Genomic DNA, 25,498 nt, shown 5'->3' with positions numbered 1-25,498 from the left:
TTAGGTGAAGTAATGCCCCTTCTAGTGCCTTTAACAATCTTCAGAGAGACTCTCAGAACTCTGATGGCCAAATGATCTTTTCCATCTCTAGAAGTGTTTGCTCCCAGGCAACCTTAAGACATTAGAGAAACAGACTATTTTTCCAAGATTATTAAACCATAAATGAGGATTTTCAGAAAGAATCTAATTCTGAACTCTCTAATGGGTAAGATGGAAAATTACTGAAAATCTTGATAACCAAAAGACTTCACTTGAATGCCATCCCAATCTGTCCACCATGAGATAATTACATGTGAGGAAGTTCATATGTAATAGAAGACAAAGATCCATCATTAAACAAAGGTTTGGGATTAGCCCTCCTCAACAGTGAGAGAACCATTTACTTTTCTCATAGTGACCTCTGGTGGGTAAAGGAGCCACCACTACGGTGGGTCCCAAGAGAGTCAAACTAAGAGAGGCTTAGCATAACTCTAAATCTGGGATAGATCCAGGCTACTACTGTCTAAATATTGATTTTAGGGCACGAGATTTGACTTCATCAATGGTGTGGTTAATAATAATTTGTTGTTTCTGATTCTGTGACCTTCTTGGCAAAGGTACTGAAGTATTCACCATTTCCTTCTCCAGCTCATTTTCAGATAAGGAAACAGGCAAACAGGGTTTTGCCCAAGGTCACCAGCTTGGAACTGTCTGAGACCAGATTTGAACTCAGGAAGATGAATCTTCCCAATTCAGGCCCTGCACTCTATCCACTGTGCCACTTGGCTGTCCGTCCTTACTCCCTCTCTTAGATTCCTGACCTAAGGACCTAACCTAATGAGCCTTCTTACTAGGTCTAGAATTTTTATTTTGTTTTATTTTTATTGACAGCTTTTGTTTTTAGCTCATCTACCTTTTTCTTTCCCCTCTTTATCACTCAGAGAGCCATCCATTATAACAGAAAATAAAAAAAGAAAGAGAAAAAGAAAGAAGTAGAGCAAAACAGTCAATTCAACAGTCAAGTCTAACAGGGTATTTAGTATTCCACATCCTTAGTACACCACCTCTGTTAAAAAGGAAGGGATGGGGGCGGCTAGGTGGTGCAGTGGATAAAGCACTGGCCCCAGAGTCAGTAGTACCTAAATACAAATCCAGTCTCAGACACTTAATAATTACCTAGCTGTGTGGCCTTGGGCAAGCCACTTAACCCCATTTGCCTTGCAAAAAAACCTAACAAAAAAAAAAAAGGAAGGGATGTACATTCTCACATCTCTTTTTCCCAGATAAACTTATTTTTTATATAATGCAGGGTTCAGTTTTAACTTTTAAAACATTCTTCTTTCCATTCACTCGATGGAACTTAAACACAAGTTGAAGAACTATAGATACATGGATAGTTCGATACAGACTCCAGTCTGAAAAGTGGAGGAATCACTGGAGGGGTGATTCCCAAAGGACCTAGAAAAGAATAAATAATGAATTCTTAGTGTACTCCCTTTTAGTCCACCAAGATTGTTAAGCAACAAGGACTATTTAAGAAACTTTCTCTACACGGCTAGCCTGTGGGAATATTTAATCCTTACCCTCTGTATCCCACCTTACTCTATGTCTAACACAACTTATGTCCCAAAAGGCAAAGCACTGGGTGTTATGGGAATTTCATTTGTGAGTGGGAAGGAAGTCACTACAATTAAAGGCAGAATAAAAACAAAAAAGAGGGGGCACAAGATTGGCTGAAGCAATGTCGAAATGACTTGACTTCCTGTCCTTCTGAACAAAGAGAACTTGGTTCCTCCAAAGAAGACAGAGGCTGTCCCCTGCTGTGTCCTCGGGGCACCTGCTGAAGGCTGCCTAGACAGGATGTGATTTAAAAAAAAAAACCTAGATAAAAGTGGAAGGAAGGATAAGCTAGTGAGGATAAGCTAGAGATTTGACATTTCTTTGGCCTTTGCTGCTATCCTTAGATTGGAGAATAGAGATAGCATTTTTAAGCATGTTACCCTAATTATAGTTTGGTTATCCGTCCAAGATGACAGAATATCAAGTAATAATAGTTGCTTTTACATGCTTTCCTACAAAATCCATGCGAATAGGAAGTGCAGGTCTATTATTTTCACCTCTGCTTTACAGCTGATGAAAAAGAGACTTTGGAGAGGTTAAGTAACATGCCCAATGTCACCCACAGTTGGGAGGTGTGGGACTTGAGACCTCCACTGGGGAGTGTGACTCAAGGTCAGAAAGCCACTAGAAGGTAAAGTGGGTAATAGAGAATGGCATGAACTGAGGCTGGAAAGAGCAATTGGAACCAGATTTTGTGAGAGGCCCTGAATATTTCTGGGTTTTCTAGGGGCAAATAGCAAGTATGTTGTTCATTCACTCATTCAACCACCATTTTATTGATGTATCTCCTTTGTGTAAAGCATGATTCCAGGAAGATCGACAAAAGGAATTAGGTCAAAGTCCCTGCCTTTATGGAGTTTGGAATCTAGCTGGAGGGATTAGACACAGACACAAATATGCAATATGGCTAGGTTTAATAATGAATCACTTAAATTGCATTATTTGAATTCCACACAGTGGACTTCCATTGGGTTGGAACCAATTTCTAAATTTTACATAAATTATAACTTCAAATAGTTGCAAATGTGAGTGCATGCCACCACTTAAGGGGATCCATTATTTGTACTAGTTGGGGACTTAGCTGTACTGTAGTATACAATAAATATGAGGGAGAGTGGGAGGGTTGAATAGTATATCCTTGGATTCAGGAAGACCTCGTTTTAAGTCCTGTCTTGGAATCTAAGGGCTTAAAATTTTAGTATGTTAAGACTACTTCAATCTGCATGATTGGAAGGACTTTTCCTATTGGTGGTGTTTGACCTTCATTTTGGAAGAGGACTATGACATAAGGGAAGGGATGCAAGTGAGCTGGATTAGGGAAGGAGGGGATGGGCAAAATCACAGCCTCACTGTCTCCTTCAGAACATCTGGATCCAGTGATCCGATATGGATCAGGACAACTGGAGATGGCCTTGGATGCAGTAGGAGACTTTTTTGAGTTAGGGTCTTGAACAGGTCTTCCAATGAAATTTCAACTCCAGACTTCCTCCCCCTCCTCCCAACATAAAATAGTATAAAATAGTAAAGGAAAAATATGGGATATACAATATATCAGTGATCAGAGAAAGAAAGACTGTTTTTGATTGCTTTGGGAGAGGGGTTGCTTTAGGCAGTAACTGTGAAAATAGAAAAGAGGGTTGGATGCAAGAGATACTGCAGAAATAGGATTTACAGGACCTGGCAAATAATGGCTATAGGAGGTAAAGAAAAGAAAGGAAAAGGCAAAGCCCTGAGTGATTTAGGTGAATGGTGGTAGTCCTTACCAAAGGATAAAAGTCATAAAGAATTGATTTAAAAAAGAAAGAAATTTCAGGAATAGAGAGTTTATTGGAATAATCAGTATTCAGTGGTGCAGTGTAATAGAGAGCTGGACTTGGAGTCAGGAAGGCCTGAGTTCAAATTCAGCTTCAAGCTCTCTCTAGTTGTGTGTCCTTAGGCAAGTCATTTAACCTTAGTCTGCTTCAGTGTTCTCTGTAAAATGAGAATGAAATAATAGCATTAACTTCTCGAGATTATCATGAGGATCACTTGAGATAACATGTAAAGCATTTTGCAAACCTTATATTGCATATTATTTTGCACATTAGAAATGCATGGTATTGTTTAATTTTATCTGTTCCTCAGTTGATGGATATTATATTAAAAATCACAACATAAATTCCAGTCATAGTCCTAGCACCATAAAAAAGTAGAAAATCCCTTCTCTATTCTCTCTGCTTCAGTTTTCTCATCTGTAAAATGAAAATGAAAGGGTCTCAATGGTCTTAGTATCTAATAGAGTCAAAGGAAATGTTTGACTCAGCTGCTAAAAATTAATTATGAAGAGATTTGGAAAAATAAAAAGTTCTTGTCTGAGAGAGCAAATTAAGAATTAAAGGAAAGGAATGAGAAAATATGACTGGGGTCTGATTCTAGTATCTCATGAGATTTTTAGTTGGGATTTCTACCCTTCCTCATGGTATACGGACATCTCAAGTTGAAGCAAAGAGAGAAGGATTTGGCATGAGAATAACAACAAAAACAATAGGAAGAACCAAAATTAATTTAAAACCTTAAGTGTTTGACTTGTATTATCTTACTTTATCCCTGAGAGATAGGTGCTATTATTGTCATAATTTTACAGATGAGGAAACTAAGAAAGACAGAGGATAAGGGACTTGTGCAGGGCCATACAGATCTTCCCTATTCCAAGACCATAATCCTGTCTATTTTATGTGTGTGTGTGTGTGTGTGTGTGTGTGTGTGTGTGTGTTTGTGTGTGTGTGTGTGTGTGTGTGTGTGTATCTCAATGGTGACAAAATCAAACAGGCTATACTACTGGGCCTGCAGTCAGAAAGACTCATCTTTCTGAGTTCAAATGGGACCTGACATTTATTAGCTGGGCAACCCTAATTAAGTCACTTCTCTCACTTGCCTCAGTTCCTCATCTGTAAAATGAGCCAGAGAAGGAAAAGGCAAACTACTCCCAAGTCTTTCCCGAGAAAACTAATGGGATTGCACAGATTTGAACACAATTGAAAGATTGTCGACAGAACAAACTATGCCTAAGAATTCCTGTGGGTCATATGTTAACTTAGTTTGAAAATATGTTACTTATGTTTCATTATATCTTTATTTACTTTGGTAAATATTTCCCAATTATATTTTTATCTGGTTCTTGCCCTGGGAGTGTTATGGAGCAAGCAGCCCACAATTCTCCTATTTGACTCCTCTGCAACTACTACCAACTAGCTGCCTTGTCAGAGCTAAATTGTCTAGATACATTTACCATGCCTTTTATAGAAATAATAATAATAATAACAACAACAAAATGATAATTCATATTTACACAGCCCCTTTAAGGTCTGCAGATTACTTTTACATAGATTATCCCATTTGATCCTCACAACAATAAGATCTATTATTAGTGCTATTATCATCACCATTTTAGGGTTAAGGAAATTAAAGATCAGAAATGTTAGGTGACTTGCCAAGTATTTCACAACAAATGAGTATTTAAGAAAACCTAGTCTTTCTGATTTCAAAGTCAGCATTCTACCTCCCATACAATACTGACTGTCATGAGTTCTACCACACCCTGTATAGTTCATTTGAATTAGATGTCCAAAGTTTTTAGGAAAGTGAGTTAAAAACATCGATCATAATGCACCAAAACATTTTCAATATTTTGTATGATCTGTAATGTCATCTATGTAGACACTCCCTCCTCCAATGTAGATTGTAATTTTTTCTTGACTTATTAGATGGTTTTCGTCACCTCCCAACAAAAAGATCATCCCTAGTGAGTCAACTTTCTGATGAAGAGCCTTTCTTTGGCCTTACTAGATTAATCTTCAAATAATCATTAATCTATATATTTATATCCATACATATATGTGAAGATGTGTATGGATATTTGTATATATGTACATAGTTATATTGTCACTGTTAAATTGTTTCAGGCATATCCACTTTTTGTGAATCCATTTGGGGTTTTCTTGGCAGAGATACTGGAATAATTTACTATTGCCTTCTCTAGCTCATTTTACAATTGAGGAAATCAAGGAAAACAAGTTTAAATGACTTGCCCAGGATCTAGGAAACCAAACTTGAACTCTGGAAGTTAAGAATTCCTGACTCCAGTCCCAGTGCTCTCTCTACTGCACCACCTAGCTACCTCAGTGTACAACATACACACACATACACATACACACACACCCCAACACACATGCATAATACCCACTGACACACACCCTCTTACATGCATACACATATATATTTATAAATATATATACATATATATGTGTGTGTGTGTATATGTATATATATATATATATGTATGTATGTATATAAATTCAGAAAATCACATAATTAGAATTTGGAGGTTCTACTCCAACCCATCCATTTAATAGGTAAGGAAACTGAAGGAGCAGTACATAGAGCCCTGAGCCTGGAGTCAGTAAAACCTGAGTTCAAATCTAGTATTGGACACTTAATTGGACACTTAATTAAAATCACTTAATTTAACATCTGTTTGCCTCTATTTCCTCAACCAAAGATGGAGATAATAATACCTACTTTGAAGGGTGTTATAAGGACCAAAGAAATAATATTTATAAAAGAAATTACAGTGAGCCTGGTGATAATAAATGCTTATTTCCTTCTCTTCCCTTGGATTTAAATCCAAATCTCTCCTGGCTTTCTGACCAGAGCTCTTCCATTTTATCTCCTTGCCTAAAAAAACAGTTTATAGCTTTCTTTGCATGTGTAAACGACAGTATTGTTTGCTATACTTCGAGTTTAGTCTAGAAAAATCTCTCTAAAGATTTTCTGGTTTTCTTACTACAATTTTCTGGTCATTTTCTTGATAAAAGATCATCTTGAAAAGCATTACCAAAATATCAAGATCTATTTATTTAACTGAAGAGTTAAAATTAAGATGGAGAAGTTCTTGACTTTCAGAGCCATAAGCACTCACTTTAATGCCTGGGGCAAGCAGCTTTTACCCTCAGATCAGGTTTTTAACTCATGATATAAAAATACTATAAGTAATTAAGATAAATTCAGTTGAGTGGAAGAGTTACTATAGTAGCTCATAGTTGGGTGCTATTAACAATACTCACCATCTGGCAGCTTCTAATTTTAACTAATTATTGTCACTAATTAGGTGCTGGGCACAGTTGTTGTTTCTGTGCTGCTGAAGGCATATTTATATTGTCCATGTGTAAATATAACATTTTTTTAAAATACACAGTTAAAAATTATTTCTATTGTTTGCACCTTTTAAATTTTAGGACCTTTGGAAGAAATCTGCATGCCCTACCTTAGTTTTATCTTGTATCCTATATCTTTTATCACTTTCAGCTTGATTATTAACTTGTTATTCTGTGCTTACTGTGGAGACTTGAAAGCAAAGCTTTGGTCTAGGTCATTTCTCTAGCTCTTAATTAAGTTAGAGATTGGACCAGTGGCCTAGTTTCAATGAAGAGATGATGTTTTTGCAACATCTTCCAAAGAGAAAAATAATGTAGTTGAAAATCACCCAAAGGAGATATTTATAAACAGAAACAGAAACTCCATTTAGTATAATACCCATGACATGAAACAAAAAATTCTCACCACAAAACAAAAAGAGTCATCCAAGCCAAATTCACATGGATAAGTTTTTAAAACTCCCAAAGTCCCCAAGAGAAGATTTCACTATAGCCTAAGTTTCCTGGCTATGAATAATCTTTCCCTCATCTTTTTTTATGACTTGTATCAAGGCATCACTATTTCTTAAAATCTCATCTCACTATAAGGGAAAACACTAGCTTTATTTCTAGAATAATTCCCAACCAGCAGAGCCTCAACTATGGCAATGGAATGGGGCTTTGCCCCAAGGTATCAAAGCTAAAGAGCACTTAGCTGTAGTCCATCATAGCATGGAAACAACTGCCCTTATTTCTAAGTAGCAAGAATATTAGTTAATAAAATACAATTTTACAAGGCTAGGCAGCTCATATAGAATACCCTATCTCTAACATAGTGTGATCCTTAGTAAAAAGTTGGTTCAAGGACATTTTGGCTGCTTATCCCAGGTTTCAAACTACTCTGTCCAACAGCAGAAAAAAAAAAATCAAAATATTTTTTATTTTTTAAATGTGCCTACTTTTCAGAGCTTTTGGCCTAAATTTAGACTTGGGGTCCAAATAAGGAGGTTAAAAACTATCCAGGGGCTAGCTTCATAGTTGGGTAAGCTTAGTTCCTATAGGTACAAAGGCCAAGATGATATAGTTTTTGTTCCCACCAGAAACCTACATTGGTGGAGATAGCATATGAGTAAATACTAAATACAACCAGGAAAAAAAATATAAGAAAATTCTTTTTGTCATGAGTGGATTATAACTATCTCATATTTGTATAATTATAAATCATAGATTATTTCAATTAATCCTTACAACAACCCTGCAATTGTAGATGGGAAAACTGAGACACAAAGAGGTACAGTGATTTGCCTGGGGTTACACAGCTAGTAAATGCCTAAGGCAGGATTTGAACCCAAGTTTTCCTGACTTTTACCATATCTGAGCCACAGTGAGCTCAGGATCTATTTCTTTCTAATAACTTCTGTGAGAGTGTAAGTTGTTCCTCTAAGCTGGAAATGGCTGTTTAATGAGACCTTTTCATCAACAATAGAAATTCTCCTTTGATGTTACTGTCCCCCTGATATTTTTCCTCAGACATTTGGTGGCCATCACCTATATCTCCAGAGCTGCTGCCCACATTACCAGGGATTGTGCAAACCTCTTCCATTGTAACTGGAATCTGTGAAGGAATAAAAGGGGGAGAAACAGTTGGGCACTGTTTTGAGATTGCAGGGAAGGAAGATTGGAGTGGGTAAAGGGGGGGATGGGGAATGGTCTGAAGTGTCTTAATTTTCTGGTGTTTTAGTTCTTTTTTTCTCAAGAAATGAGATAGTTGGGTTTAGTTTAGTTTCTCAGGTTGAACTAGTCTATAACCCACCTGTATTCATTTCAAATAGTAACTAGGCTGTTGAATTATATTATTGAATGCGTTTAACCCAAATGCAAGTTCATTAACTTCACTCTTCCCTGCACAGACCAAGCAAGGACATTGGTATAAGAATGTTAAACCTTATCTTTCCTTGGAAGTTTTGAGTATGAAAGACATTGAAAAACATAAACCCAGACAACTTGCATTTGAACTGAAATTTGGTCACTTATCATTATTGTTTGACCATTCTTGAGAACTATGACATCACTTCTAGAAACAAATATAAAATCATCTCTTTGGCTTTCAAAGCCTTTTATAAATTGCCCCCTCCTCAACTTTATATCTCACTCAACTTGCATTTGAGTGACACAGGCCTCTTTGCTTTTGCTTGTACACTGTATTCCCATCTCTCAGTTCTGGTATTTTCACTGATTATCCCCATGCCTAGAATGCTTTCCCTCCTTATCTCTGTCACCTGGCTTCCCTGGCTTCCTTTATGTCTTCGTTAAAATTCAATTTTTTATAAGAAATCCTTTTCTGATCCCCCCCTTTAATGCTAATACCTATCCTCTGTTGATTATTTCCAATTGATGCAGTATATATCTTGTCTGTATATAGCTGTTTATAGGCCCCTTTAGATGGTGAGCTCCTTGAAATCAGAGACTGCCTTTTCTCTTCTTTGTAGCCTAAGTACTCAGCACAATGCCAGAATTGGATTCTGGATTGGATAAATCACATAGTAAATGATTAATGAATGTTTATTGACTATAGGATTGAATGGTATAGCATGTATAATGCTTGGCAAAAATGCAAGAGCTACATAAAATGTTTTATCATCATTCATATTATTATGCCTAATGGGATTTTAAATAGTGATAAGCTGTTCTGAACTCTTTCAGTCTACCTCTGGCACTTATCATAAAAAGAAACAATATACTAGATTCCAAAGAGTATTGTTCATCTGTCTCTAAGTGGCAATCATGGTAAAACATGTCATAGTGTAGAGTTCTGGATTTTTTTTTTACTCTCCCTCCATTTCTGGCACACTACAGAAAGAAAAGAGAGGCAGTGTTGTAGAGTAGAATGTAGTTCTTTTTTGGAATCTCCCATCTGAGTATAAGAAATCCTGGTTCCACTATTTATAAGAGATATTGTGTCTCAGTTTCTTCTTATGTAAAAATATATGTATACTGCTAGTATCCACAGTTTTGAAAATCTTAATTCCTCAGTGAATTATCCCTAGAAGATTTATGTGTGGGGGAAGCCCCCCTTTTTTTAAAACACACATTCAAGAGTTGAGTAGAATGAGAGCATGTGAATGGGCTGAAGAATCTCTGCACTTCTTCCCTCATGGAATTATTTAGAGGATCAAGTGAGATAATATCAGCAAAGCCCTATATAAATGTAAGTTATTATCCTGACAGATCCAGCTGGACCTCCCAAGTGAAACAAAGCAAAGAAGGACAATAAGAACAGCGGGTAGACCTCATTTAGGAGAGGGAAATAAAGGGGAAAGGAATGACCCTCACAACACCCCTGGGAGGTAGATACTGTTTTGACTCCTCATTTTGCTGTAGAGGAAACTGAAGCAAACAGAGGTTGAATGACTTACCCAGGGTCACACAGTTGGTCAGTATAGAGGCCAGATTTGAATTCAGATCTTCCTGACTAAAGACCCAGCACCCTGTTTATTGTGGCACCACATTACCATTGCCCTCCCCTCCATTATTAAATCCCTACCCCACCCCATTATTAAAAGCAAATACAAAACTAATGTAGCATCTTTTTTTTAAGGAACAAGTTATAGAATTACAGATGTAGAGCTGAAGAATTCCTCAGCGGTCATTTAAGCTTATGATATAGTGGGGAAACTGAGGCCAGTAAGGTTAAATGATTTACTTAAGCCCTAACTTCCTTTTTTTGTTAAATAAAGAAGTGGATATACAAAGTGAGACCCAGTGGAAGGTCATTTAATGTCAGACCTTGAGAGAAAAGCTTTAGTTTTAAGGCTGAATTGAAGGGAAAGAATGAAGGGTTCTCAGTAATTCATTAACCACACACCTCCACTAGGAAAATTTCCAAGCCTTTAAAGTTTGTTTGCTTCTGAATAGCCTCTGAAATTGGGAGCTTTCCAACTCTTCAAAGATGACAGGAGCATCCTGGGAAGCTTACATGAGAGTGCTTTCTCTTTCAATCCAAGAATATTCAGGAAATCTGTGGTTTGATCAAGAACACTCAAGTACTTTCCTACTGGACCCTCCTGAATCTCAGTAACAATTCAGTTCGGTCAACAAACGTAAACCAGGACCTCCGGGGTCCTGGAGCACCAGGAATACAACAATGGGAAACTGCACCATCCTTACTTTCCAGGTATTTTGCAGCATGCATTTGAATTAGGAGAAACTAAGGCAGGGTGATAAGGACAGATAAGAAGGAAGAAAGGAAGGAAAGGAGGAAAGAAGGAAGGATGGAAAAAAGAAGGAAGGAAAGAAGGATAAAGAAAAGAAAGGAAAATAAATAAGGAAGGAAAGAAGGAAGGGAGGAAGGGAAGCAGGGAGGAAGGAAGGGAGAGAAGGAAGGAGGGAGGAAGGATTATAGAATTGTAATTCTATAATCTTGGCTTTGTAATATGTGCCCAAATGTTTTATTCAGAAAAAATGTGGGCCCAGGACCTCTCTTTGATGAACTCAATAAAACTAGAGGAGCTCTAATCTCTAAATGCTCCTGTGTGTTTTCCTATTTCTGCCTCCCCTTCATCAGTTAGGATGACAGAAGCATCCACAGCCCTTTGCTAGCACATCTGTATCCAAGGTTCCCCCACTTCTTTTGCCTCTTGTAGGGCTGTAACAGCTTTGTTGCTTGAAGCTACTGAGTTGACCCGTGCAACTGGACCACACCAAGAATGGCTTCTCATAATTGAGTAACAAAACAAAATATAAGACCTCATTCTTTCTCAATCCAAGGGGTACGTGACTCCAATGCCGTGGTCTTGCACTAGGTAAAGGGTTTCTGTAAATACACAGAAATCACAGCTGGGTCCTTATTTCTCATTCCTTTGCCCCAAGTGACCTCCTGTGATTCCCATACACTCCAATTCATCAAACCCACCACAGGATACTGGTTGGTCTGCGTCTATTCTGGGTCATGCAAAATGCACATTCATTGATTTGTTGTTTTACATCTGCTTTGGGCCCAATTGAAATACTGTCCCTTAAGAAGCATCCAACATTATTGAGCATTAAAACCTACACATAAGGCAAAATTGGCCCCGGTGTGGTACTAAAGAAATAGTCTTCCACACCAGCCTGTGCTTGAAGCAGGTGTCTCCATCATTTGTAATGAGCTCTGGAGTACTGATGAAACCTGGCAGGCCTGGACATTAATGAGCAGGGTTTCTAAAGTGCCAAACAGTTCCCCAGCAGGCGAGGAACAGCATTAGGGCAAACTGAGTTATTGTTTACTCTGCAACAGGAGCCCCAGGGCAGAACTGGAAATAAATGAAAATGGAACAACAGAGCTAGCATGCTGGCACCCGTGTTCCCCAGAGGGGCTTCACTGAGTCAGACACAAGGAAAAAGGCAGTGGTGGGCACAGCAGTTTCAAGAGCAAGGTTGTGTTGTGTTTTGGGGAGAAGTTAGGGTGCTCCAGATGGATGGTTCATGGTTTCTGACCTCTGTCTTGAGGGAGGTTCAACTGTTGACATTGCTCTATTTTCGTGCCATTATTTAATCCTTCTTCTAGATCCTTCAGCACCTAAGTGATCACAGAAAAACAGGGTGATATCTTCTACACCCTGTCCCCAGATTTTATTTATTTATTTTCTGGACTTGAGTTTTTCTAGAAAAAGGAAATTCTCAGTGAGGTGATTCACTACCAAATTCAGAGAGCAACAACTCTTAATATCAGAGCCTGAGGCACAAGGTGACTTACCCAAAGTCACATAACCAATATGTGTTGAGGCAGGATGTGGCTGACTGCAAAACCCTGTCTCTATCTGCCCCCCATAGCTGCCTCTTCTTGTCAGATTAATCTTCCTAATTAATCAGACCATTATGACTCTTAAGCTCAAAAATTTTCAGTAACTCCTTCATAGTCTACTAAAGAAAACCTAACCCTCTGAGTCTGCCCTTCTAGGCCCTCGGTAATCTGGCTCCAAGCTACAATCACATCATTATCTCCTTGGGCCTTGTATTATATCCAAACAAAATCTCTGCCCTGGCTCCCTGCCTCTGTCAATATCATTCTCTTTTTGCTTAGAATTTTCACCCTTCCTTCATAGAACCTACCCTTCAAAGTACACAAATATCACCTTCTTTTTGAAGCCTTCTTTGAATCTCTCCCTGGAAATAATGTCTCCCTCATCTGATTTCAGATTACTTGACACCTATCCTATAACAGGTACTTTTCACATCCTAATTTGTATTTTAATTTTCTGTCCATAAATTTTTATTCTTTCTCTGCTGTCAAAGGGACAGTATGGTACAGGAGCTAGCTGATTGACTTTGAAATCGGGAAAACCTGGTTGCAAGTCCTACTCTGACACTTATTAGCTGTGTGATCATGAACAAGCCACTTGGTCTTTTAATTCAATGGTCATCTCTCCAAGGTTAGGTTGAAGGTAAATTGCATATAGTAGAAAGAATTTCAAACCAGAGAATTCTTTTTTTTTTATACTTTTGCAAGGCAAACGGGCTTAAGTGGCTTGCCCAAGGCCACACAGCTAGGTAATTATTAAGTGTCTTGAGACCAGATTTGAACCCAGATACTCCTGATTCCAGGGCCGATGCTCTACCCACTGTGCCACCTAGCCGCCCCAGAGAATTCTCTATAAAAAAATCACAAAAGAATAAAACACAAAAATTATATTGTATTACCAATTAGGGAATGAGTCATATCTCATTTAAATTTGTATTTAATTTACACAAAGCAAATGCTTAATAAATATTTGCTGAATAAGTGAATGCTAGATAGATGGTGAAATGCCTCGGACAACCCCATCACTGTTTGCAATCAAAATCTCTCAAGACTTGAGAATCCATTAGGTAATGGAATTGAGAAAGTATCTTACATTAGATGAAAAATACAGGAGAGCTAAGACTCAGGTTTTCAGTTATTTACATACTTACTCTGTTCTTAATATCAGATCTATGCATTTCCACATTACTTAGAGGCGACTATTATTCTGCTTTCTAAGAATTTCTTACCCATAGTAGGAGCTTCATAAAAATTGATTGATTGATTTCAAGTTCATCAGAGAAAGGAAAAAGCCCTCTGTCTAGTCAGAGTTAAATGTAAGCAAATTCTTTAACCTCATCTGTCATCCTATTCTGGGAACAATAAAGTAGCCCCTACCCAATCAACCTCTGAGCCAACTTCAAAGAGGTCCAAGGAAGATAAATTGCAGTGATCTGTCTTGTGGGCTTTAGGTGCTACTTTGGCCTATTTGTCAACTCACTACTGTATGTCTGTAATAAAAGACTGCCTATAACAAGTTATTTTCAGGTCACTGCAGACATAATCATGGGGTTGTAGAGTGCTCTTCAAGATACCAATTTGAGTTACTTTGGATTGATATGTGAGTTCATCTATGTGAGTACTCCCTCCAACTACAAATCACCATCCATCCACGCCCTTTGCAAATTTGAGTTATAAGTTATAATTCTCTGCTTTGTCTGCATGGTTAAGGAGAAAGACATTTGTTTCTGGCAGCTTTCAGTGTGGTATGGTAGAAAGAGTAATTCATTTGGAATCCAAGGACCTCAGTTCAAATTTTTAACTGTTTGAATGACTTCAGGCAAGTTAGTTAAACTTTCTGGGTTTCTCATCTGTACAATGAAGAAACTAGACAATATGGTCTTGTAGGTCTCTTACCTCTAAATCTATGATCTTTCTAAGGAATGAGATAGATCTAGCCCCAATACTATTTCTTAGAGTCCCTAAGAGATCTGACCAAATCAGAAGGATACCTAGGAGACAGAGAGAGAGTTCTAGGATCATTGCTGTCCTTCAGGGAAGTCTTTAAATGTCCCCCAGAATTCAAAATTGGGCAGATAGCTAGAGAGTATAAGGCAGGAAAAATCTTTCTACCTAAATATATCCATTAACACTTAATATATGAATGTGATCTCCCATGTAGGGCTTCCCTGTTTCTCATCCTGGAGTGCTCCCTGGTTTCTGAAAGGTTTTATTGGAGGTCTTATCAACCTGGAGTAGTGACATTAGATAGGGAACTAATCTTTTGACAATTAGCCTAAGTAAGTGGGGAGAAACTCTTTAGGAGGTTGGTCACTACATAGTGATTTTTAAAATTTTTTCTGTCAGTCCAATCTGAACTTTTTTTTTTTAGGTTTTTGCAAGGAAAATGGAGTTAAGTGGCTTGCCCAAGGCCATACAGCTAAGTAATTATTAAGTGCTGAGGCTGGATTTGAACTCAGGTACCCCTGACTCCAGGGCCAGTGCTCTATCCACTGTGCTACCTAGCCGCCCCCAATCTGAACTTTTGGCAGAGCTGGAGTCTATAAATAAATACAGTTCCCAAATCCATAAAATGAGAGTTGAACTAAATGGCCTCTTACCTTTGCCTTGAGGCCTGCTCTTTTGAATAGTAAATCCTTAGTCTGACCTACCATTTTGTGAGGGGCCCCTAGTGATGCTCACATAACTTTTGGCTCAATTAAATATCAGGAATTCTCCAATTCCCCACTAATAACTTCCCTACCCCAGAGATCACTCTGAAGTCTCTCTTGTGATTAATGAGTCCCTAGACCAAATTGCCATTTCATGAATAGCCCCAACCATGGTCATGTCAAATCTGAAATCATTTCCTTTCCTTTTCCTATCTTGGTTCCCTTTTTTACCCCACTCTTCCCTACAGTACCTCTTTATATGCCACATCCCTATTTATAATAAAAATTCCTTAAAGTATAGAATTGCCTATGTTTCTACCCCACCCCCTCCCCAGTACTTAACATAATGACCAGCAATCAATCAATCAACAGACTTTATAAATGGGCTTTATATATATGTTTATCTTTCTATCTAGTCTCTTATCCTAAATCTATTCATTTACAAAAGAAGTATCCTATTCCACAGAGTCTCATAAAATTAGAAAATCTGTTGACTCAAATTTCTTTTATTTACAGAGGAGTGTGCTGTTAAATTCTTACATGTTGGGAAACTGAGTTTCAGAGAGGGTAAATGATTCATGGTGAACTGATAAACGAGTAATAACTTAAAGCCATTATTTTTTAAATCTTGGCTATATGATCCAACCTCATGATCTGAGTTTTTGTATAGATCAGAAATACTAGGTACAGACAGATATTAGGGATTCCTACAAACAGATTTGATGACACTTAGGTAGCAATTCACTCCATTTATAAAATTCTGATGAACCAAAACCTAGCAAATGAGAGCGAATTTTGAGAGAATAAAAGTTTATATAGAGTGGTGGGGCAGAGTTTTAATTCAGTCCTTCTTTTTAAATTACTGAGGAAATGTGATACCTCACTGGATAGAACATTTAGACTTGGAGTCAAGAAAACTAAAATTCAAAACTCAAATACGTTCTAGAGCTGTGACCCTAGGCAAGTCATTTAACATCTGTGTGCTGCCTCTGTTTTGTTATCTATAAATTGGAGATAAAAATGGCATCTACCTCCCAGAGTTATTGTGAGAACCAAATGAGATATTATTTGTGAAGAGCTGTGCAAACCTAAAAGCATTATATAACTAGCTATCATTACACACTTCCCAATCTATCCTATCCTGTCTGCACAAAGTCCTCTTACTGCTCTCTTCTGGTCTAAGTTTTTCCAAATCCCAATAAAGTAAGAAAGGTAAAAAACGTTCCATTACCATAACCTAGTCAAGAAACAAAAACTGGTTTTGTTGTGAAAGATTAAGAACACTTGCAACCCAAATTCCATAGAGGCAGCAATATTTGGAAGGGGTTCCCAGCATCCTTTCCCCATATAACCAGTTGTTGGAAGATGGTCTCTTAGTTAATAGACCTATCCCTGCCATATCCCTTCTAATCTGTTTTCAGATCTGTGAACAATAGATTATTCTTAGCACAATGTAAACTTCTGAAGGACAGAGATTGCTTCTTTTTTGCCTTTGTACCCCTAGTTTAGAAGATATTAGGTATACATATATATATATGTATATGTATATGTATGTATGTATTATTATGTAAGGAGTTGAATTGAACTGAATTTCTCCAGATTTTACACATCATTGTTTCTAGTTTTCAGAACAGTACAACAGTAGGGATAACTGATGGGGGGAAGGGGAATACTTTTTTTAATTCTCCTCCTTGAGGTCCCCTTCACCTTGCAGAGCAGCATGGAATCTGGAATTACAGTTGAGTTAAACAGTAATTAAATGGTGAGGCCAAATACTTCCTTGGTTTCCAGTCATTGGCCTGGCGCTTAGAGTTGCCTTCACTCACTCACGGAGATTAACAGGGATTTAGAAGGTGCAAGTTCTGTTTATATTAAGACAATTCCATGGAAACCACCACATACCACTAGTCCTATTCTTTTCTATGTAAATTCCAATCACATTCAGTCTCTGGAGAGGGGCTAGAATCCTTTCCTTCAGTAATAAATTTGAGTCTCTAAAAAAAACTTAATATGTTTTACTCCTAGTTGGCTGAGGAGAAATAGAGGTCAATGGGGGAGCAAATACAAGTTCAAAGCATTGTGTATAATCTTACATGAATGTTAGATAAGGACAGGACTTGGCCATTTCTTTTTCAGTCTTTCTTATAATGGAATAGATTGAAGCCAACAGTTGAGCTGGCAAATCCCCATTTTTAAAGAGGGAAGGACCTGAGGGCACCGGAAGGATCAATGGTCAAGCTATCTGTGTCTAAGCCTTCATTCACCTATACTCTATGAGTCCAAAGATAGGACTTGTTTTTCAAATACAGCTGACTAGGAGCAAAAGAAAACAATATACTCTCAGCCTCTGCCAATGACAACAACAGAACCACCATCATTTTACCTGTATATTTAAGTGCTATAAGCATGGGGTAGTGAATGGAGAGCCGCTTCTGGGTCAGAAAGATTAGTTCAAGCCCTTCCTCTAGCATCTATTGGCTATGTGACGGACTCTGAACAAGATCCTTAAATTCTTAGTCTCCTAGGCAGTAACTTTAAAATTACATATCAGAAGAATTGGTGATCTGTATTGGTAGAGGTCATTAGCTTTTCTAGGAATTCCCTATACCAATGAAATCACAGATCCAGACGACTGAAAAAGGCAATAGAAAACAAGTTCTTCAAATTCAATTGGGAATTGCATGAAAAGAGTAAAAAGAAGAGAGAAGGGAGGAAGGGAGGAATGGAAAGAAAAAGAAAGAGAGAGAGAGAGAAAGGAAGAAAAAGAAAGGTAGGAAGGAAGGAAGAAACAAAGAAAGATCACAGTAGACAAGAGCATGGCTATTAATTTTGAAGATAATCTAGAAGCTCTGGATGGAAGTACCTAGTTGTCCACTATTAACATATATGTGTATATATATACATATATGTATGCATATATTTTATATATAATTTGAGAACCACCTCCTTAAAAGTTCAGAAAAGTGGGGGGGCCACTCCAGTTCAGAAACTGCAGTTCAACAGTTTAGAAAGCTTCATCTTAATGCAAGAAGTCACCTCCCACCTATCCTGATTATGTTTCTTCTCTGTCTTCATGGCTCTACGTCCATGGATCTCTACACTTAAGATTGTTGTTGTTGTTGATGATGATGAATTATTTTGATCATCATGTATTATTTTTCATGACCCCATTTAGGATTTTCTTGGCAAAGACTTGGTACCAAAGAGGGTCAGCTATAGCCAATGAAAAATAAACTTCTTGTCTCTTCCATTGTGGCCAAGGAATTGGTCTTGTCCAAGAAAAAGAAAGAAGGAACCTGTAAATGATTTTTTCCGCTAAGTCAAAGTCTCATTCTTTAATGAGTTTATGAGTTGGGATCTGAATCCATTTTATCCTGTCTTCAGGCCAAGTTATCCATCCATTATGCCAAACTATCTCAGCACTCCCACCAGTAAAATCATAAATCTTCCTTGATGCACATGAATTTTCCTAAAGACTACAAGCTGTAGCAATCTTAAATGTCAAGTTATGATTGGATATTGGGGTTAGAAGTATTCATACTAGGACTGAAATCAGTTAGGTGACTTGCAAAATATTGTTGCATTGGCATAATACCCCTTGCCTTATGCATATTTCTTAAACATCTCAATTTCATGTTGTGGCAAAGCTAATTTGGGTACCATCCAGGGCCATTTTACAACCCTTTTAGGTAAAGACATTGATCTAACTTCTAGCTATAAAAATAAATGATTGTGATACTAACCTGTATGACCTTTGGCAAACTACCTAAACTTTCTAGAATCACTGTTTGCTCATCTATAAAATAAGGAGGTGGCCCCAGGTCCTGAGATCTCTTCCAGTTCCAAAGCCATAATTCTATGATCCTATAAAATGCTTAATCATTTGACTCTAATATGACAGGAACACTCCCTGTATTAAAAAATTAAAAATATTACCCTAAAGATATAAATATTTCCCCAAAGATATGAATATTTCCCCTTTTAAATGACTGACAGCTAGTGCTGAAATGAACATATTTAAGATTGAAATGCCAGTGTCCATAATGTCACTGTGAGGGTTATTTTGTTTTAAATCCTCAATGTCCTGGGTATCCCTGCCCACAACTGAGAAAACAGCCTGGTCCAGACAGATTCATCACCATGGTTACCATAAGGATGCTGCCAGCAATGTGAATACTTATCTCCACCAATAAAAGACTGGTCTTGCCTCACAGTATCCCAAATTACCCAAATTAGGACAGTATCAAAGTAACCATGATTGGCAGGCAAGCATCCAGCACATCTTGTTAAGGATTTAATAGTCCAGGACACTCAGCCATTTGCATTCTAGGAAGATAGGAGCATCATGATTCAATTTTTGTTGTTGTTGTTGTTCAGTCATATCTAACTCTTTATGACCCTATTTGGGGTTTTCTTGGCAAAGATCCTGGAATATTTTGCTATTTCCTTCTCCAACTCATTTTATAAGTGAGGAAATTGAGGCAAACAGTATGACTTGCCCAGAGATCATACAGCTAAAAAGGGTCTGAAATTGGATTTGAAATGACTCCAGGCTTGGTGCTCTATCCATTATGTCAACTACAATTAACAAACGTATTAAGCACTTAAATTTCACTTTGGTGCTAAAAGACTGAAGTATAAAACACAATAAAAAAAAAAAAAACAGTGCTCGGGGTGGCTAGGTGGCGCCATGGATAAAGCACCGGCCCTGGAGTCAGGAGTACCTGGGTTCAAATCTGGTCTCAGACACTTAATAATTACCTAGCTGTGTGGCCTTGGGCAAGCCACTTAACCCCATTTGCCTTGCAAAAAAAAAAAACCTAAAAAAAAAAAAACCCAGTACTTGACTTCAAGAAGCTTATATTCTACTAGCTTGTACACAGAAAAATGAATACAAGGTAATTTAAGGTGAGACAGAAGACCTAACAAATAGGGAATTGGAGGTAGGCTTCACAAAGGAGGTGACCTCAAAGTTAAACCTTGCAGGAAGATGAGAATTTAGAGAGGTTGAGTCCAAGAATGGGAGTGCATGAGAGAACAGGCATCATTGAGTTCACAGAACAGCAAGCAATCCAGTTTAATGGTTAGATATGGTGTATAGAGAAGAAAAATATGAAATAAGGCTGGAAAAATAGGCAGAGCCCCACATGCTACCCTGAGGAGTTTGCATTTTTCACATACTGATAATGGGGAACTACTGAAGTGGTTTCAGCAGGGGAGTGACAGCACTTTGAAAAAGGTTACATAGGTCTCAGCTGGGGAATCCAGTCATACTCTCTGACTTGTCAAAACTGACTTTTCCTTAGAGACAATCATACTGTATATGCTTTAATATTCATATCTTTGATTTCCTTTGACTTAAAGATAGGTCAAGATTTTTATTTTATTGGCTTTTCTTTTTACTTCAAGATTTCACTCTATACTAGATACTTGAGGTTGCTGGATGTCTGACCTATGTTAGTCTGATAACTAAAGTATTAGTATACTGAAAAAAGAAATCTATTCCACCCATTTAGCAGATAAAGTAATTGAGAGGTGAAGTCACTTTCTAGCAAGGTTTCTACTAAAGAAGTCCTGAGTTAGAGTTGAATTCAGATTTCTAAATTAATTTCATTAATTCCAATAATGCTTCATATTTATTTTTATTCCTTAAGATATTTCCTGTATATATTAATATAGCCGTATATATATATACATTTTATATAGAAACACATATACATTTTTGCATATAGATATAAGTGTGTATATATATATATACATATATATATATGCAGTTTAAAAATCATTCTGATTTCTGTTTTCTCAGTTGGTTTTAGAGCATGGTTTTTCAACTGATCGGCAAAGCTAGTGGTTGTGGTTGTTGTTCAGTCAGTCTCTTGTGTCCAAATCTTGAGGACTCCATGGATCACATTAGACCTTTTTTATACTCCTTTATCTCTTGAAATCTGTCCAAATTCATGTTCATTGTTTACATGACACTATCTAGCCATCCTATCCCCTACCTTCCCCTTTTCCTTTAATAGCTAACCTTCTCCAACATTAACGGTTTTCCCATGAATCCTGTCTCTTCATTAGGTAACCAGTGCTTTTTAAGCTTCAGCTTCTACCACAATTCAGAAGCATCAATTTTGTGGTGCTCAGCTTTCTTTATAGATCAACTCTCATAGCCATACATTGTTACTGAAAAACTATAGTTTTTACTACATGGACCTTTGTGGTAAGATGATATCTCTGCTTTTTTAGTATGCTGTCCAGATTTGCCATAGCTTTTCTTCCAATTAACAAACTTTTTTTTTCATTAAAATAGCACTATTTGAGATCTACCACCTTTCCGCATTCACCATCCAAGATCTATATAGGAAGTAGCGAGCTTTTGCAAGAAGTCTTAACTATTATTAATGTAGTTCTATAGTTTAATTTTGCATCTTTTGTTTAAACAATATTACACAATGCTTTAAATGTTTTCCGAGTCTGAAGACCTAGATTCAAATACTATTTCTGATGCTTACTATTTGTGGGCAAGTCATTACTTCCTTAGGGTTCAGTTTCCTTACCTACAAAATAAAGAAATCCAACCTTCTGGCTTCTGAAAACACTTCTAGCTTGAGATCCTCTATCTTATGATATATTATCCTAAGACTTGTTTAATAACATGTAGTTCAGCAGTTCAGAGAGCTAGGACAACTGTATTAGACCGGCTATGAACTATGTCCTCCCCATCCAGAGGAAGAAAAACAAAACGAAAAAAAACACACAAAAAATCCTTCAGAATCTGAACACTTTATAAAAATTATCTCTTATATATCTCTCTTAATCCTTATTCCTAATACTGAAAATATCTGTAAACATGTTTATCCCACTGAGGGAGGAGGGTGGGAAAAAAGGGTGGAAGGAAATTTTGTAACTTAAAAATATACATATAAAAAAGGAAAAAATAAAAAAAAATGTTGACACACACACACAAAGAACATCTAGTTTGTCTTCTCATATCAAGCCCTTCGCTATATATTAATTATGGCACTTTGCTTCTCCATTAGCCTACAGATCAATGGAATCTAGCTGAAGCAATGATGCAGGAAAAGTCCCAAAAAACCTTAGTTCCAGAAGGGAATTGCAAGGGAGAAAACTCTTTGAGATCAATGACTTGCAACATAGGAGACAGAATGAACAAGTGGTGAAAGAGAACACTACAGAGTCTGTGTTCTTAAGAGCAAAATAAACTAAGTCAAATCAGAAATTCCTAAGTAAATCTTTTTGTCTTTGGAATATGAAAATGTTCACATTTGCTCTTGACTAAATATCTAGCATTTATATAGAATTTTAAAGTTTGTAAAGCATTTTGCAAATATTATCTTATTTGATCCTTACACCAAACTTGAGAAGTTGGAGGCTAATATTGTCCTCATTCATTGGATGGCAAACTAAGGCAGACAGAGCTTACTCAAGATCATTCTTGCTAGTGTCTGAAATAGTTCTTTAGCCATTTGGCAACCTAGGTGCTTCTGTCAAGTTCATAATCTTTTAAACAATTTTAAAAGTATATTCAGGAAGTAATAAGATAATAATGAATGTTCTTTTTTGTCTTTCAGGTGGTACGGGAGACCGGGAGAAGATGCCTGTCAATCATGAAGCTTTCCTCCTTATGGCTAACTCCCAGAACGACATGGAAGATTGGGTGAAAGCCATCCGGCGGGTCATCTGGGCTCCATTTGGTGGAGGTATCACAAATAGCTCCCATGCTCCTAAATTAAAACTGTTGCCTCAAGGTAAACCTCTTCCTCCCCTACTCGGATATGCATCTTGTTCCTGAGTCCCCCATGTGTATTTCTAAAGCAGTCATTCACAGCCAGGTTGGTCTTCAGGTCTCTTTAAAGGAGTTTGGGACAAAACATTGAAAGTCATACAGTTGACAAAGAATACTAGGAGAAAGATTTTCCCCTTTAATAGGACACTAAAGAGCTTTTTAAAAGAGATCCTCTTCACTTTGTAACATGCTTATGTAATTTGGGTGGGTGTTTGTGTCTGTTTGGGTACTCGTCTGCCTGTATTTAGGAATGTTTGTGTATAGACAGAGGGTGTGTGGTTGTATGTTGACAGTGAATCTTTCCGTGTATAAACATACATGGCTTCTGTGTGTGTGTACATGTGTGTGTGTGCGTGTGTTCATCCTGCACATGACCCCTTCCACCCTTTCACTCCTGCCAGATGGGACAGATGTTCAGTTCTGCCCCAGCTTCCATTCCTCACTTGTAAAAGCTGAGCTCCCTATTCTGCAGCTGAAGCTTTGTTGCAGAAAACAGAGGCCAAAGCCCCTTAATGGGAAACAATCACTAAAGGAGCTGGAGAATAATCAAAGAGATAAAGTGGGGAAAAGAAAGAAAACAGGTGACCAAAAAATTCCAAAAATATAGATCATCCCAGGGTCTTCAAGTCTTTAAGTTAGTTCCTGAGTGATATGAACACTACATTTACACCTGTCTCCTGTTTGAAATGAAAGGGATTTTATTCTTTAATTCATACAAATCAAGTACATAGGTATAGCTATTATATACATTATTGTTTCATTGTTTTTCAGTTATATGCAACTCTTTATGACCTTATTAGGGGTTTTAGTGGCAAAGATTCTCTTTCCTTCAGTGGCAAAATTTTCTATTTCCTTCTCCAACTCATTTTACTGGTATGGAAACTGAGGCAAACAGGATTACACAGCTAAAAAGAATCTGAGACCAGATTTGAACTCAGGAAAATGAGTCTTCCTAACTACAAACCCAGTATTCTAATCTACTGTACCACCTAGCTGTTCTTATTATATGCCTGTAGACATCTTCATATTAATTTAGGGTCAGAACAAGTCCCCTGATTCTGTCCACTCTCCCCTTGCAGCAGGATTCTCGTCATTGTTTTTTATTCTTTTCCTATGGGTCTCTTTTACAGCAGCTAGGTATCACAGTGGATAGAGAAGCTGAACCTGAAGTCAGGAAGAACAGAATTCAAAACCAGCTTCACACACTTAGCCTTGTGATCCTGGGCAAGTCACTTAACCTCTGCCTCAATAGCTTCAACTGTAAAGATAATAATAGCACCTATTTCCCAAGGCTTTTTGTGATGATCAAATGAAATAATATTCCTGGGACAAAGTGTTGCTTTATAAATGCTTGTTTCTTTAGCCCTGCCTCCATAGGAATTACAGAGTCATATATTTTTGAATTGGAAAGACCCTTAGGGATAATTTAGGACAACCTGCTCATTTTACAGATTAGGAAACCTGTAGAGTTCACTCTCAGAACCAGGAATTCAAAATCAGGTTCACTCTGTCTCAAAGTCCATCACTCACTCACTCCCCTGCAAACTGCAAACCTACTATCAGGTTGTACCTTTCCTGTACTCATTCATTCATTTATTCTTTCATAATTACTTTTTATATTTCACTATGTGATGGATACAGTATTAGTCATGTGGGTATACAAAAACAAAAATGACTTTCAATACCATTTATCTACTTGACCAGACTTTAAAGGATCTTAACTCCCCAAAATGGAAGTTACTACCTATTTTGGAGATTTAGGATTCTTCGAATGTGCAAAACTTCAGTTTGGTCTTACTCTTAAATTGAAGATAATGAAAATAAGATTCAATTAACAAGAGGTACCAGACTTCAACTCATCAAAAGTTAAGAAAATTAATTCACAAATCTTTCAGTCTGAGACCAGGTGCAAGATATCAGCAAAATGCAAGCATGAATAACTGAAGGCTAAAGGAAATTGTTTTCTGATGCAAAGGATGGGTTATTTCTGGCTGTGGAAGTGCCAGATTGTGAAGACAGAAGCTTGAGTATCACTTATGAAAAAAATAGCATTAGATTCCATATCTATGTCATAGAATGACCTGTTTTTAGTCATTCTATATGCTGCCTCCTTGGGAAGAAATCTTTGTGCCCCAGGATTCTTTGTCTTCACTTTTTTTTTTCAGTGCAACAGTAAAGTTCCTTTGATGGTAACAATCTTTTGGCAGGGAGTCCTTCCCACCCAAGTGCTCCAAAGTGGGCATCCAACCCACCTCAAAAGTCTCTAATTATCACCCACAGTAATTAGTAGTCAGGAATAGGAAAGGAGTAGGGAGGGGAAAGGGATGATTGCAGAAGAAAAGAATACTTTTAGAAGCCACTTTATTGGCAAAACAAAGAAGTAGTATTGATGAAGGCTAAAATATAGGGGTGCAGTCTAGTTTCAGGTTTGAAAATGTGTGAACAAATTCACAAAAAAATAGTTCTTGACCCAGACATATTTAGGGACAAAAAA

At 37.4% G+C, this 25,498-nt stretch overlaps 1 protein-coding gene and 1 long non-coding RNA gene across 6 annotated transcripts in view; one reads left to right on the top strand and one right to left on the bottom strand.

Annotated features, from left to right (window-relative positions):
• The window catches only part of ARHGAP22 (Rho GTPase activating protein 22), a 326,645-nt gene that overhangs the window by 237,448 nt on the left and 63,699 nt on the right, over positions 1-25,498 (top strand). For 2 of the 3 annotated variants that reach the window (XM_074233106.1, XM_074233108.1), the window contains one exon: positions 22,790-22,966. In XM_074233106.1, coding sequence (XP_074089207.1) covers positions 22,790-22,966 — 177 coding nt within the window. The remainder of the gene's footprint in view (positions 1-22,789; positions 22,967-25,498) is intronic. The other variant, XM_074233107.1, reaches the window with a different exon arrangement.
• LOC141521021 (uncharacterized) overlaps positions 1-25,498 on the bottom strand; it is a 99,422-nt gene that overhangs the window by 62,759 nt on the left and 11,165 nt on the right. The gene's annotated exons all lie outside the window — the stretch shown is intronic.

Source organism: Macrotis lagotis, chromosome 4, assembly GCF_037893015.1.
Source record: "Macrotis lagotis isolate mMagLag1 chromosome 4, bilby.v1.9.chrom.fasta, whole genome shotgun sequence".
Lineage (NCBI taxonomy): Eukaryota > Metazoa > Chordata > Mammalia > Peramelemorphia > Peramelidae > Macrotis > Macrotis lagotis.
The sequence above is the reverse complement of the archived record's forward strand: the minus strand, read 5'-3'. Positions and strand labels throughout refer to the sequence as shown.